Here is a 15,279-nt window from a genome sequence, read left to right as displayed (position 1 = left end):
CAACACTGTCTCATAAAGAAAGAAATGCGTAGTGCGTCTCCTGGTGACAGCAAGAAGCATGTTAAGACAGTGGACCAGACGTGCCTTCCTCTTCCCACCCATCTCATCTGGCCCCGTGGGCAGCATGGATGCCTCAGAACTCACAAGGGTCAGGCCGGGCACAGTGGCTCACGCCTGTAATCCCAGCACTTTGGGAGGCCGAGGCGGGTGGATCACGAGGTCAAGAGATCGAGACCATCCTGGTCAACATGGTGAAACCCTGTCTCTACTAAAAATACAAAAAATTAGCTGGGCATGGTGGCGCGTGCCTGTAATCCCAGCTACTCAGGAGGCTGAGGCAGGAGAATTGCCTGAACCCAGGAGGCGGAGGTTGCGGTGAGCCGAGATTGCGCCATTGCACTCCAGCCTGGGTAACAAGAGCGAAACTCCGTCTCAAAAAAAAAAAAAAGAAAAAAAAAAGAACTCCCAAGGGTCGACAGGCACAGTGGCTCACGCCTGTAATCCCTGCACTTTGGGAGGCCAAGGCAGGCTTATCACCTGAAATAGGGAGTTGGAGACCAGCCTGGTCAACATGGAGAAATCTCGTCTCTACTAAAAATACAAAAATTAGCTGGGTATGGTGGCGCATGCCTGTGATCCCACGCCTGGAATGGGGAGGCTGAGGCAGGAGAATTGCTTGAACCCAGGAGGTGGAGGTTGTGGTGAGCCGAGATTGCGCCACTGCACTCCAGCCTAGACAACAAGAGCAAAACTCTGTCTCAAAAAAAAAAAACCAAAACCCCAAGGGTCACCTGCCACAGAACCACTGGGAACCACAGCATAGCCACAGAGGAACCCTGTGGGGACACAGCCACTAGGTGGCACCAGGGAGGCTGACCCATTCAGTGCCCCATGTCTGCAGCTGGACTCTGCCTGGGGAGTCCAGGAGGACGCTCGGCTGGGTGGCCAGGGGTGGACAGAGCAGCTGAGGGATTGAAGGACCCGGGGCTCAGGCAGACGCTTGCACACCACTGTTCGGAGCAGCACGACTCGATAGCCAAAGGGTGGAGGGAGCCCAGGCGCCCATCCCCACATGAGTAGAGAGATGATGTGGACCTCCTGCAGTGGAACATGACCCCAACTGAAAGGAATCCTGACACAGGCCACAGTGTAAGAGGGACCTCAAGGATGTCACACTCCGTGAAAGAAGCCTGGCACAAAAGGACAAACACGTAGGGTGCAGTGGCTCAGGCCTGTAATCCCAGCACTTTGGAAGGTGAGGAGGGCAGATCGCCTGAGGTCAGGAGTTCGAGGCCAGCCTGACCAACATGGATGGAGAAACCCTGTCTCTATTTAAAAACAAAATTAGCCAGGCGTCGTTGTGCATGTCTGTTATCCGAGCTACTTGGAAGGCTGAGGCGTGAGAATCACTTGAACCTGGAAGGTGGAGGTTGCGGTGACTGGGGACAAAGTGAGATTGTCACACACACACACACAACACTATGATTCCATTCCTAGGAGGGCCATCAGACTAAGAGAGACAGAAGGCAGGATGGGGGTGCCAGGGGCTGGGAAGGTGGGTGGGGAGTGTTTCAGGAGACGGAGTTTCGATTTGGGAAGGTGACAAAGTTCCAGGGATGTGACCGGACTTGGTGGCTTGGCACTTTGGGAGACTGAGGCAGGAGGACTGGTTGAGTGCAGGAGTTTGAGACAAGCCTGGGCAACATAGTGAGACCCCCTTCCTCTACAAAAAGTTAGAAAATAAGCTGAATGTGGCGGCCCATACCTGTTGTCCCAGCCTCTAGGGAGGCTGAGGTAGGAGGATCACGAGCCCAGGAGGTTGAGACTACAGGGAGCCATGATTGCACTACTACAACCTGGGCAACAGAGTGAGGCCCTATCTCAAAAAATAAATAAATAAAGGCCAGGTATACTGGCTCATGCCTGTCATCCCAGCACTTTGGGAGGCTGAGGCAGGAGAGATCACTGGAGGCCAGGAGTTCAAGACCAGCCAGGGCAACATTACGAAACCCTAGAGTAAGACCCTGTCTCTCTCTCAAAAAAAGAAAAAAAAAAAAAAAAAGCCAGGCCCAGTGGCTCACACCTGTAATCCTGGCACTTTGGGATGTTGAGGTGGGCGGATCACGAGGTCAGGAGTTCAAGACCAGCCTGACCAACATGACAAAACCCTGTCTCTACTTAAAGATACAAAAATTAGCTGGGCTTGGTGGCGCGCACCTATAATCCCAGCTACTTGGGAGGCTGAGGCAGGAGAATCGCTTGAACCCAGGAGATGGAGGGTGCGATGAACCAAGAGTGCACTATTGCACTCCAGCCTGGATGATGGAGGGAGACACTGTCTCAAAAAAAAAAAAAAAAAAAAAAAGGGGGGGGGTGTTGTGTAAGCCCAGCCTTCGCTCTTCTGTGTTAGGACTCCGCTGAATGAGGTGGAGTGGAGTGGGGCAGTCTCAGCTCACTGCAACCTCTGCCTCCCAGGTAAAAACGATTCTCCTGCCTCAGCCTTCCAAGTAGCTGGGTTTACAGGTACCTGCCACCACACCTGGCTAATTTTTTTGTCTTTTTAGTAGAGATGGGATTTTGCCATGTTGGTCAGGCTGGTCTCAAACTCCTGATCTCAGGTCATTCACTTGCCTGGGCCTCCTAAAGTGTTTGGAGGTCCCCCAGGTCAGCCTCCCTGGTCAGATCCGGAAATTGAGGCCTTGGAAGCGCAGCAGGTCTCCAAACTCACACTCATTCCCAGCCCTGTTCCTGGAACCAGCAGAATATGAACCCTGCTGGGGAGGGGCAGAGCAAGTACTCCAGGAGGCTAGGACCGCCGGGGATCCCACTGCTGGGAGCATCTGCTCATACTCTGGCCCAGCCTTCCTCAGTGGGGTAACCTTGAGCCCCTGGCCTGGCCTTCCTCTTGGCATCTGAGAGGGGGCTGGTGCCCGTGGAGTGCTCAGTATTGTGGAGGACACCCCAAACAGTCCACGTTGGGTGGCAGCGGTGTGCACTAGCCCCAGAGGCTCACAGTTCCACCAGACTCCCACTCCACAGCAGGCTGGACCTGAGTTCCATGGGCAGAGGGTCAGATGGGGCCACCTTCTCCCCACCTCAGGGTGTCCTCCACAAAAGTGCATCCTCACACCTGGTACCAGTGACCCGGACCTTATTTGGAAATAGGGTAGATGTCATTAGTTGCAATGCAGACGCAGAGGTAATGAGTTACAGCGACTGTGGGGGCTGCTTACAGCACAGCGGCTCATGCCTGTGATCCCCGCACTTTGGGAGGCCTAGGTGGGTAGATCACCTGAGGTCAGGAGCTCGAGACCACAGCCTGGCCAATATGGCGAAACCTCATCTCTAGTAAAAAGATAAAAATTAGCCAGGTGTGGCAGCATGCTCCTGTAATCCCAGCTGCTCCAGAGGCTGAGGCAGGAGAATCCCTTGAACCCAGGAGGCAGAGGTTGTAGTGAGCTGAGGTTGCACCACTGCACTCTAGCCTGGGCAACATAGCAAGACTATGTCTAAAAAAGAAAAAGGTGGGGGGAAGAGATAAGTTGCAACAAGGAGAAACAGGACTTGGCCCAGCCCCCAACCCACTGAGGACAGAGGGCTGTTGGCCTCAGGGTGGCATCTGCAGGGGCAGAGGAGGCCATCGGGGCCCTCCAGTTCCCCAGGCTGAGTAACAGCGCACAGGACCTGGAACACCCATTTTAGGCCTCGCTGCAGCTTGGATTTAGTTACACGCCGTCTGCAAAATGTGTCCTGGGTTCAAGCACATCCTGGCCGAGTTCCTGCCTCTGCCGTTTCTCCCTCCCCAGGGACAGCAGTTCCATCTGCCTCCCAAGGTGGTGGCGAGGGCAGAAGGAAGGGTGCGGCGGGGCCTGGCACGGTCTGGGGGCCCCCAGCTATGAGTCTTGTTTGATCCTAGGGTCTCAGACCTAGTCATCGCCAGGTCACGTTGAGTGGGGCAAGCGCTGCCCAGCGCCTCCAGGTCAGGGTCAGGGCCTGGAGCAGGTGTTGGGTGAGGGCCTCAGTCCGCAGAGCCGGCAGCTGCTGTGCCCTTGACCATACACGGGCATGAAGCTGCTGTGGTCACTATTAATAACCATGATGCCCGTGCCCGGGCCCAGGGTGACGGCCGCTATAAAGCCAGGTCTGCCAGCCCCAAGCGGCTCCTTCAGCCCCCGAGAACCTTAACCCCCCTGTTGTGAGACAGAAAGTAAGTACCAAAACCATCTCCCCTGCCCCGTTCCTATCGTCAGCCTCGTGCAGAACACGGGCCGCGCTCGGTGGCCGGAAGTCAGACACAGAACAGTGGTGAAACGAGCCCCCCCTCAAGGACATCTGAAGCACAGATCGGGGTGGTACCTACTTGTCCCAGGCGGTTTGGTGGCCTCCAGGACAGCCCAGGCCCATCCCTCTCTAAGGAGCAGGGAAGAGGGCTGTGGGGGGTGGGGGTGAGGAGGAGGAGGCCGTCGCAGGGCCTGAGCTGTTGGGGACTGGACCTGCTCACTGCTTCTCCTCGTCTAAGAGGGGACAGAGCCGGGGATCCCGCCGCAGGCCGGGTGACCCCAACAATGCATGTGTCTTGTGATGACGTGGCCACCTCAGTGGCTCCCTCAGTGGGGGAGGTGAATGGCAAGGACGTTGAGATGGGGGCTCCGGCCCTCTCCACCCCCGCCCTTGTCCGTTCTGGGGTCTCCCATCCCCCTCTGGGGCTTGAGGGTCCCCTTGGGGAGGACTTACAGGCTGGGTCCACAGTGAGCCCTGTGTGCACTGACTGCACCCCAAGGCGTCCGTGCTTCCAGAGCCGCCGGACCCGCAGCCCTTCACCCCCCTCCCCTACCTTGGAGGAGGCTGGGCTCATCCTCTGGAAGCTCTGTGGTTTCTCGACCTCCCCTCGCTGAATGCTGCAGAGGCTTAAAGGGGGCAGGGAGGAGACAAGGCCATTTCTTAGGAATCCACAGCTCCCCCAGAATGTGCAGGGTGGATCCTGTCTGACCCCTTCAGCCCATTTCTCCCCCAGGCCCTGGCTGGGGCCCCAGCTGGCCCCAAGGACACCCCCTTAGGGGACTGGCAGCAGGGAGTCCGGGGCACCCAAACTCAGTGGCCTTGGAGGTGACAGCTTTGGCCTCGGCGGGGCCCTGGGGTGGGGGTGGTGGCGGTGCCAGCAGAGTAACTGCTGATTAAGGGGCCGGCTGAGTGCTACTTGATGTGAGTGGCAGATGCTTGGGGGTGGGGTGGGGGGTGCCTGAAATAGAGTTGGGGGGAGGCCGGCAGTGAAGCCTCATCCCCCCACCTCCCGGGGCCTCTCTGCTTCCATCAGGGTGTCTCAGTCTCTCTCTTCATGTGGCCAGCAGGACTTTTGGGGACGGGCCCGAGGTCAGAGTCCCAGGGCTAGGCCGTCCCAGGGGAGTGGTCAGAGCAGGACGTCAGGTTCTCTGTGGAAGGGACTGTCTGACTGTGCACACACCCTCCAGAGCCTCCCAGGCAGGGAGGGGGCTGCAGACTGGCTTCCTGATGCCCCTGCCAGGTGATTTATCTTGTAATCCCAGCACTTTGGGAGGCCGAGGCGGGAGGATCACTTGAGCTCAGGAGTTCGAGACCAGCCTGGGTAATATAGTGAGATCCTGTCTCCACATAAAATTTAAAAATTAGGCTGTGGCTCACACCTGTAATTCCAGCACTTTGGGAGGCCGAGGCAGGTGGATCACAAGGTCAGGAGTTCGAGAGCAGCCTGGCCAACACAGTGAAACCTGTCTCTACTAAAAATACAAAAATGAGCGGGGCATGGTGGCATATGCCTGTAATCCCAGCTATTCTGGAGGCTGAGGCAGGAGAATCACTTTAACCAGGGAGGCGGAGGTTGCAGTGAGCTGAGATTGTGCCCCTGCACTCCAGCCTGAGCAACAGAGCAAGACTCCATCTCAAAAAAAAAAAAAGCAGGGTGTGGTGGCAAACGCCTGTAGCCCCAGCTACTCGGGAGGCTGAAGCAGGAGGATTGCTGGAGGTCAAGACGAGGCTGTAGTGAGCCACGTTGGTGCCACTGCACTCCAGCCTAAGTGACAGAGTGAGACCCTGTCTTAAAAAGCCCCCAAAAGTTGCCTTCCCAGTTGGAGAAGCAGGGCTCCATCAGGGTCCTGCCTGCCTGCCTCAGGCCCCGGGAACCCTGATACACCCCTCTCTGGCTCCTTACAGGGAAAGCCCTCAGAAGTCGTGGACTGGGTGCCCCACTGTGGGCATGAGACTCCCGCCCTCACACGGGAGCTCGAAAGGCCAGCTTCCAACGAGATCTTCTACCATCTGTAGACCCCGTGGACTCCCTGTCACCTGGGTCCTCCAGGGGTCAAGGAGGGAGGCCCCTAGGCAGGAGACTTTGAGCAGAGCCAGGCTCCCCTCAGCCAAGTTGCGCACGTTTTGGGAGTGACTTGGTCCGGAGACGTGTCGGCCACGGGACGGCATGGGGACCTGTGTGTGAGGGTTGGTGCCTGTCCTGGAAACTCAGTCCCTTGCTGGGCCCATGATGGGTACCTCAAGGGAGGAGGGCAGGATTTTTTTTTTTTTTGAGATGGAGTTTGGCTCTGTCACCCAGGCTAGAGTGCAGTGGCGCAATCTCAGTTCACTGCAGCCTCCGCCTCCTGAGTTCAAGTGATTCTCCTGCCTCAGCCTCCGAGTAGCTGGGACTACAGGTGTGCACCACCATGCCTGGCTCATTTTTGTATTTTTAGTAGAGATGGGGTTTCCCCATGTTTATCAGGCTGGTCTTGAACTCCTGACCTCGGGTGATCCACCAGCCTCGCCCTCCCAAAGTGCAGGCATGAGCCACCATGCCCGGCCTGACAGGATCTTTAAACAGAGCACGGTGGACACCAACAGGTAAAAAAAACAGGACGCAGTTTAATATTTAAGCTGCAGCAAGGTGACAGAGGTATCTTGAGTCCAGGAGCCCAGGGATGCCCAACTGGGAGTAGGGCCTCCTCCTTCCTACGTACAGAACCCCTCAGAGGGAAACAGTCACACACTGTCGGGCTGGGACACCACAGGCCTGGCCGTTCTGTGGCTGCATCCATGTCTGGGTCCCTGGGGCCCGGCTGGGCGAGCCGGGGCGGGGGCTGGGAGCTCCTCCTGGGAGCAGTTCAGCAGCGAGTTCTGAATGTCTTCTAGGACCTCACGGAACAGCTCCTCTCGGGACTTCATGCCGTCCAGGTAGACTGCAGTCAGAAAGGCCACGGTCAGGGCCGCCAGGAGGACAGGGACCGGAACACAAGGGGAAGACTGGACGGCGGGGTCGGGAGGAAGGCGACATGCAGAGCTGGGCTGCTGGAGTCAGTTTCTTGGACCGACGGCAAGAGGGACTAGGGCAAGACTCGGGGAGGAACGTCGGGGTTTCCCTAAGGTCCTGAGTGCGGAGAACCGAAGGGGGTTTAGGGTGGTGGCGGGTGCAGTGGCTCACGCCTGTAATCCCAGCACTTTGGGAGACCGAAGTGGGGAGATCACCTGAGGCCAGGAGTTCGAGACCAGCCTGGCCAACATGGGCAAACCTCGTCTCTACTAAAAATACAAAATTAGCAAGGTGTGGTGGCAGGTGCCTGTAATCCCAGCTACTTGGGAGGCTGAGGCAGGAGAATGGCTTGAACCCAGGAGGCAGAAGTTGCAGTGAGCCAAGATTGCGTCACTGCACTCCAGCCTGGGCGACAGAGCCAAACTCTGTCTTGGAAAAAAAAGATGGAGAGAGGCTGGGCTCAGGGTCCCAGCCAGGGTGAGGCCTGGTCATGCTGAGGGGCTTACCCACTTCCACACCGTTGGCTTCCATCTCCTGCCTGTACTTCTGGTACATGGGCCACACATGGCCGTCGAAGAGGCCGGGGGGATCCGGGACTGTGTAGTTGCGGGTACTGCAGAGGGAGAGGGCAAGGGCGGCTTAGAGCTCTGAAGGGCGATGCCAACAGTATACCCCCGGCGGGGGCCTGAAAGTTGTCACAGTCATGGACGGAGCCCATGAGAAAGGGGACCCTCGGTCAGAAGCCCCGGGCCAGAGGCTCTGACTCCTGGCATGTCCACTCTGTGTAGATACCCGGCGCAGGCATGGGGTGGGCCGTGCTATCCAGGCCTCAGGCTCTGGGCGCCTGGCACAGAGCTCCAGCCAGCGAAGTGCCCGCTGCCTGCGGCGTTGGGTGGCCTGTGTCCAGTGGCATTTTTTTTTTTTTGAGATGGAGTCTTGCTCTGTCGTCCAGACTAGAGTACAGTGGCCCAATGTCAGCTCACAGCAACCTCTGCCTCCTGGGTTCAAGCCATTCTCTTGCTTAAATATCCCAAATAGCTGGGGTTATAGGAGCCTGCCACCATGCCTAATTTTTATATTTTTAGTAGAGACGGGGTTTTACCATGTTGGCCAGGCTGGTCTTGAACTCCTCACTTTAGGTGATCCACCCACCTAAGCATCCTAAAGTGCTGGGATTATAGGCGTGAGCCACCGTGCCTGGCCGCCCCCTTGGAGGCTGGAGTGCAGTGTGGGATCTCGGCTCACTGCAACCTCCACCTCAGGTTCAAGCGATTCTCCTGCCTCAGCCGCCCCAGTAGTTGGGATTACAGGTGCATGTCACCATGACCAGCTAATTTTTGTATTTTTAGTAGAGACAGGGTTTCACCATGTTGGCCAGGCTGGTCTTGAACTCCTGACCTCAGGAGATTCGCCTGCCTCGGCCTCCCAAAGTGCTGGGATTACAGGCAGGAGCCACCGCGACTGGCCCCCAGTGGTATTTTCTGTGTTACTGCTGGTCCCACCTGGGAATTCAGGCCAGGGCCCTCGGGAGCCCATTGCAACCTGGACACCAAGCACACCTTCTCCTCCACTTGCACTCTTCATACGGGACGGTCAGGAAGTAGCGGCGGCTGTACAAATCCACCAGGGGCCTGGGCAGGGCAGGGGGGACACGGTCAGCACCCGGGAGCTTTCCTTCAGCTGCGGTCAAAATACCCGACCCCCCGGCCTTGGCTTTCAGAGGGTGGCAAGGGCAGGGGTTGGTCTGGGCCAGTGGGTTTAGGGGTCAAGGAGGGAAGTCACATTGACCAAACTCCCTGCAGCAGCCCCCCAGAAAATTGAATCATGCTGCTTCTCCAACGTGGATGGGCACGGAGAGACAGAATGTCTTGTTCAAGGTCGCACTGAGGCCCAAGGGCCCAGCCTCGGTTACTGGTCTGTCTGAGAAGGCTGAGGTTCTAGAAGACTCAGTTTCCCCAAGAAGTATGGCTGTTTGCCCTGACTTTTTTTTTTTTTTGAGATGGAGTCCCGCCCTGTCACCCAGGCTAGAGTGCAGTGGCGAGATCTCGGCTCACTGCAACCTCCGCTCACTTGGTCCAAGCGATTCTCCTGGCTCAGCCTCCTGAGTAGCTGGGATTACAGGTGCATGCCACCATGCCCGGCTAATTTTCTTCTATTTTTAGTAGAGACGGGGTTTCACCTTGTTGGTCAGGCTGGTCTTGAACTCCTGACCTCAGGTGATCCACCTGTGTCAGCCTCCCAAAGTGCTGGGATTACAGCGTGAGCCACCTTGCCTGGGCTTATTTTTGTTTTTAGATAGGGTCTCACTCTATTGCCCAGGCTGGAGTGCAGTGGTGCAATTAGAGCTCCCTGCAACATCAGACTCCCAAGGCTCAAACTATCCTCCCACCTTAGCCTCCCAAGTAGCAGAGACTACAGGCGCACACTACCATGCCCAGGTAATTTTTTTTTTTTTTGAGACAGAGTTTTACTCTGTCACCGAGGTTGGAATGCAGTGGCATGATCTCAACTCAATGCAACCTCTGCTTTCCAGGTTCAAGCGATTCTCCTGCCTCAGCCTCCTAAGTAGGTGGGACTACAGGTGTGCACCACCACACAAATCTGGCTAATTTTTGTATTTTTAGAAGAGATGGGGTTTCACCATGTTTCCCAGTTTGGTCTTGAACTCCTGACCTCAGGTGATCCACCTGCCTCAGCATCCCAAAGTGCTGAACCACTGCACCCAGCTCCCAGACTTGGGTTGATTCCGGCTCTGCCTCCGACTCCTGCCTTCCCATGACGGCTCCACCCCCAGGTCTCCTGTCTGTTAAAACAGGCCAGGCGCAATGGCTCACGCCTGTAATCCCAGCACTTTCGGAGGCCGAGGCGGGTGGATCACCTGAGGTCAGGAGTTCAAGACCAGCCTGACCAACATGGAGAAACCCTGTCTCTACTAAAAACACAAAATTAGCTGGGAGTGGTGGTGGGCGTCTGTAATCCCAGCTACTTTGGAGGCTGAGGTAGGAGAATCGCTTGCACCTGGGAGGCAGAGGTTGCAGTGAGCAGAGATCTCGCCATTACAATCCAGCCTGGGCAATAGAGCCAGACTCCATCTCAAAAAAAGAAAAAAAAATGAGATGTGGCTAGACCTGCCCAGGGTGGGCCATGCCCAGGGCCTCTAGTCCCCTCCCCTCCCGGAAGATGCTCACTTGTAGCTGTAGAGCAGGAGGCCTTCCAGGAGGAGGATATGGGTGTCTGAGGCCTCTGACTGGACACCGACCCCGTGGGCGCGGGCGAACTTCTGCGGGCTGCTCAGCCAGGCCTGCACCGTGTCCAGCATGGCTGCCATGTCCAGGGACTCCAGCACTGGGCACAGAGAGAGCAGGTATTGCAGGAGGGTGGACCCCGGGGACAGGGGCTCAGGGGTCACACGGGTGCTGCCATTCTCCTTACCGTCCCACTGTTTGAAGCCGTCTTCCCCAACTGCTATTTGGTCTTGGGGCTGAAACAGAGGAGCCTGAACCTGGGGCTCAGCGCCCAGTCCTACCCCCCACCTGCCCTGGGTGATGAAGTCTTGGGGGGTCCCTTGGTGGAGCTGCTGCTGACAGGGTCCGAGGTCCCTGAGGGGTGGGGGATTGGGGCTGGCCCTCAGATTGTCCCCTGATCATCTATCACGTAATTAGCCCTCACCCCCAACCATGCAGCATGCCAGGCTCAGAGTCCATTTTGCAGATGGGAAAGGTGGGGTGGGGAGGAATGAAGGGTGTTCGCCTGGAAAGCGACAGCCGGCTGCCCTGTTGAGGAATGGTGGTTTTCCCGTCTAATCTGGTTTCCCATTGCAGGGATGTCCAGTGAAAACGGGCTGAATACCAAGCAGGTGCTCAGGAAATGAGAACGCGACACCCATCCCTTGCTCTCCTGGCCCAGTCTATCCCAGAGACCCCCCGGAGGGGTCAGCGGAGCCGGTTCTTAGCCCACCCGGGCACTGGGCAGTGGAGGGCGGGGCTTGCCGGGCCTGGCTGCCCGCCCTGTGCCCCCTCCCGGCTCCACCTCCCTGGGCGAGGGCGGCCACCTTGTAGAAGTCGTCCTGGTGGATCACGCAGCAGTTGGGCAGGGCTCTCAGCAGGCTGGCGGTCAGCGTGGTCTTGCCGCCGTTGGTCATGCTGCGGAGAGAGCGTGTCTCTGAAGCTGCCTGGCCCCACCCACCCCAGAGAAGGTCAGGGTGCTCAGAAGGGGGCCTGAGGTGCAGCCTGGACTCCCTGGGGCCTGTCCAGGTCTCAGGGTCTTCCTGAAAATGAGCTCCCAGGATTTTTTCTTTTTCTTTTGTTTTTGGAGATGGAGTTTTGCTCTTGTTGCCCAGGCTAGAGTGTAATGGTGTGATCTCGGCTCAACACAGCCTCCGCCTCCCGGTTTCAAGCGATTCTCCTGCCTCAGCCTCTCGCGTGGCTGGGATTGCGGGCAATCCCACATGCTTGGCTAAGTTTATATTTTTAGTAGAGATGGCGTTTCTCCATTTTGGTCAGGGTGGTCTTGAACTCCCTACCTCAGGTGATCCACCTGCCTCGGCCTCACAGAGTACTAGGACTACAGGTGTGAGCCACCGTGACTGACCTTTTCTTTCTTCTTTTTTTAAACAGAGTCACTCTGTCGCTCACGCTGGAGTGCAGTGGCACAATCTCGGCTCACTGCAACCTCCGCCTCCCAGGTTCAAGCAATTCTCTTGCCTCAGCCGAGCGCCTGAGTAGGCTGGGGTTACAGGTTTGCGCCATCATGCTTGGCTAATTTTTGTATTTTTAGTAGAGACCATTTTGGCCAGGCTGGTCTTGAACTCTTGACGTCATGATCCGCCTGCCTCAGCCTCCCAAAGTGCTGGGATTACAGGCGTGAGCCACTGCGCCTGGCCTACCTATCTTTGCAGATGAAGAAACTGAGACCCAAGCCTGATTTGGTCCCAGCAGGCCTTTTACAAAATACATTAAAAAAAGCTCCGGCCATGCACGGTGGCTCATGTCTGTAATCTGAGCACTTTGGGAGGCTGAGGCTGGAAGGGTGCTTGAGCTCAGGAGTTCAGGACAAGCCTGGGCAACATAGTAAGACCCCATGTCTACAAAAAATTGAAAACTAGCCAGGCATGGTGGTGCATGCCTGTAGTCCCAGCTACTCTGCAGGCTGAAATGGGAGGATGGCCTGAGCCTGGGAGTTTGAGGCTGCAATGAGCTGTGATCACCGAAATGCAGTCCAGCCTGGGTGAGAGCGAAACCCTGTCTTTAAATGCAAAAATACATAATAGAAACAATTTTAGCGGAGCACAGTGGCTCACTGTGCCTGTGATCCCAGCACTTAGGCGGGCAGATCACCTGAGACCAGGAGTTTGAGACCCAACGTGGTGAAACCCCTTCTCTAGTAAAAATACAAAGATTAGCCTGGCATGGTGGTGGGCACTGGTCTCAGATCCTCAGGAGGCTGAGGCAGGAGAATCACTCGAACCCGGGAGGCGGAGGGTGCAGAGCAAGACTCCATCAAAAACAAAACCAGCAACCCCCACATTTTTTAAAAAGCACCAAAACGTTAAGTCAAGTGCAGCTAGAGAAACAAAAATATTTACTGTAGACGAATCAGAGCCCGCTTAGGGAAGGATACACAACCTTGCTGGTAAACAAGAGAAAAAAGGAAAAGAAGGGGAAAAAAAAAGCATACAGTGACCAGGATTGTCCTGGGCTGCCCAGGGAAAGCCAGGCGGATGGTGACCCTATGGCAGAGAGCACCAAGGCTCTCCCATCCTGCGGCTTACAAAGGACAGGCTGACTCCCAGGGTCCTTCTGCAATCCAACGTCTCATTCCCCCAGGGATCGCTCTGGTAGGAATTCGGAGCATAAAGCCAGATGTGGGACAAGGGAACCAGCAGCAGCCCTTAAAAAGGACTGATGTGCCGGGCGCGGTGGCTCACACCTGTAATCCCAGCACTTTGGGAGGCCGAGGTGGGTGGATCACGAGGTTAAGAGATCGAGACCATCCTGGTCAACATGGTGAAACCCTGTCTCTACTAAAAATACAAAAAATTAGCTGGGCATGGTGGCGCGTGCCTGTAATCCCAGCTACTCAGGAGGCTGAGGCAGGAGAATTGCCTGAACCCAGGAGGTGGAGGTTGCGGTGAGCCGAGATCGCGCCATTGCACTCCAGCCTGGGTGACAAGAGCGAAACTCCATCTCAAAAAAACAAAGAAAGAAAAAAAGGACTGATGGAGGCGGGCGGACCACAAGATCAGGAGATAGAGACCAGTCTGGTCAATATGGTGAAACCCCATCTCTACTAAAAATACAAAAATTAGCTGGATGTGGTGGTGGGCACCTGTAATCCCAGCTACTTGGGAGGCTGAGGCAGGAGAATTGCCTGAACCCAGGAGGCCGAGGTTGCAGTGAGCCGAGATCGCGCCATTGCACTCCGGCCTGGGTGACAGGGCAAGACTGTCTCAAAAAAAAAAAAAAAAAGCGGGGGAGGAGAGGGAACTGATGGAAAAAGAGGACCCCGGTATTATATCCAGAAGAAGCAGTTTAGAAAATGCCTGATACTGGTCAGGCCTAGTGGCTCCCGCCTGTATTCGCAGCACTTTGGGAGGCTGAGACCTCCGGACCTCAAGTGATCCACCTGCCTCGGCCTCCCAAAGTGCTAGGATTCCAGGCCTGAGCCACTGCACCCGGCCTATTGGTTTTTGGTTTTTTTATGCTGAGTATAATTGAAGGGTGGTGGGAATCATTTCCATTTAAGAAATAAAAGATGGGGCTAAGCATCCAGCCCTCTCCCCACCGGGGGCACAGAGACCCCCAGGACAAAAATCTCCTCCCTACACTCAGACCTTGGGCGTCAGGAGTTCAGGACCAGCCTGGCTGACATGGTGAAAACCCGTCTCTACTAAAAATGCAAAAGTTAGCCAGGCACGGTGGCAGGTGCCTGTAGTCCCAGCTACTCGGGAGGCCGAGGCAGGAGAGTTGTTTGAACCCGGGAGGCGGAGGTTGCAGCGAGCCGAGATTGTGCCATTGCACTCCAGCCTGGGCAACAGAGCAAGACTCCTCTCAAACAATAACAACCCCTCAAAAAACAAAAATAGGAAATTCAAGAGGGAGGCAGGCCAGCATGAGACCAAGCTCCCGTTCCTTCTGAGGCCGGGGTGTCAGCCCCGCAAAGCCAGCCCTGCTAGTTACAGAGAGTTTAAATCTCTAGCCTGAGATCGTTGGAGAGAAGCTTCAAAGGCACAGTCATGTGCAATGACATTTTGGGGACTCCACCCCACCTGCCCACGTGTCAGTCCCCAATTTAGCCACGACAGCCGGGAGGCAGGAGGAGGGTCCGCCTGAGGTTTGATTCACTATCCCCACGGATTTTTTTTTGTTTTTGAGATGCAGTCCTGCTCTGTCCCCCAGGCTGGAGTGCCCGATCTCGGCTCACTGCAGCCTCCACCTCCCTGATGCAAGCAGTTTTCCCACCTCAGCCTCCCCAGTAGCTGGGATGACAGGCATGCACCGCAGTGCCAGACTCATTTTTGTATTTTTAGTAGAGACGGGGGTTTCACCCTTTTGGCCAGGTTCGTCTCGAACTCCTGACCTAAAGTGAGCCACACACCTTGGCCTCCCAAAGTGCGGGGATTCCAGGCCTGATCCAGGCCACCTGGCCTATTAATTTTTTTTTTTTTTTAGATGGAGTCTCGATATTGTTACCCAGACTGGAGTGCAATGGGGAGGATGGCGGGAATCATTTCCATTTAAAAAATATAAGATTGGGCTAAGCATCCGGCCCCCTCCCCAGTGGGGTCACGGAGACCCCCCAGGACAAAAAATCCTCCCTACACTCAGACCTGGGGCGGCGGGCTGGCGACCTCAGGCGCCGGGCATCCCTCCATTCATTCCTGGGCCTCCCCCCAGCAGCGCTCACCCTCCGATGCCCACGATGAGCTTCATGCTGGTGCGGAGAGGCGGCGGGGAGGACTTCCAAGGCAGCCCGGGCTAGGCGAGACCAGGCAGTGCGCTCTGCGTCCC

The 15,279-nt window shown here is 56.3% G+C and overlaps 1 protein-coding gene across 2 annotated transcripts; it reads right to left on the bottom strand.

Annotated features, from left to right (window-relative positions):
- Positions 1 to 6,866: 6,866 nt before the first annotated feature.
- On the bottom strand, positions 6,867 to 15,279 carry NMRK2 (nicotinamide riboside kinase 2). 2 transcript variants are annotated; one of them, XM_035286245.3, is made up of 7 exons: positions 15,176 to 15,279; positions 11,322 to 11,412; positions 10,703 to 10,751; positions 10,459 to 10,615; positions 8,830 to 8,901; positions 7,777 to 7,883; positions 6,867 to 7,199 (listed from the first exon to the last, which is right to left on the bottom strand). In XM_035286245.3, exons 1-7 carry the CDS (start codon positions 15,199 to 15,201, stop codon positions 7,003 to 7,005), a joined length of 699 nt encoding a protein of 232 aa, XP_035142136.2. In that variant the 5' UTR covers positions 15,202 to 15,279; the 3' UTR covers positions 6,867 to 7,002. The 2 variants fall into 2 exon arrangements, with proteins under 2 accessions (XP_035142136.2, XP_035142137.2); XM_035286246.3 differs by lacking the exon at positions 8,830 to 8,901.

Source organism: Callithrix jacchus, chromosome 22, assembly GCF_049354715.1.
Source record: "Callithrix jacchus isolate 240 chromosome 22, calJac240_pri, whole genome shotgun sequence".
Taxonomy (NCBI): Eukaryota; Metazoa; Chordata; class Mammalia; order Primates; family Cebidae; genus Callithrix; species Callithrix jacchus.
The sequence above is the reverse complement of the archived record's forward strand: the minus strand, read 5'-3'. Positions and strand labels throughout refer to the sequence as shown.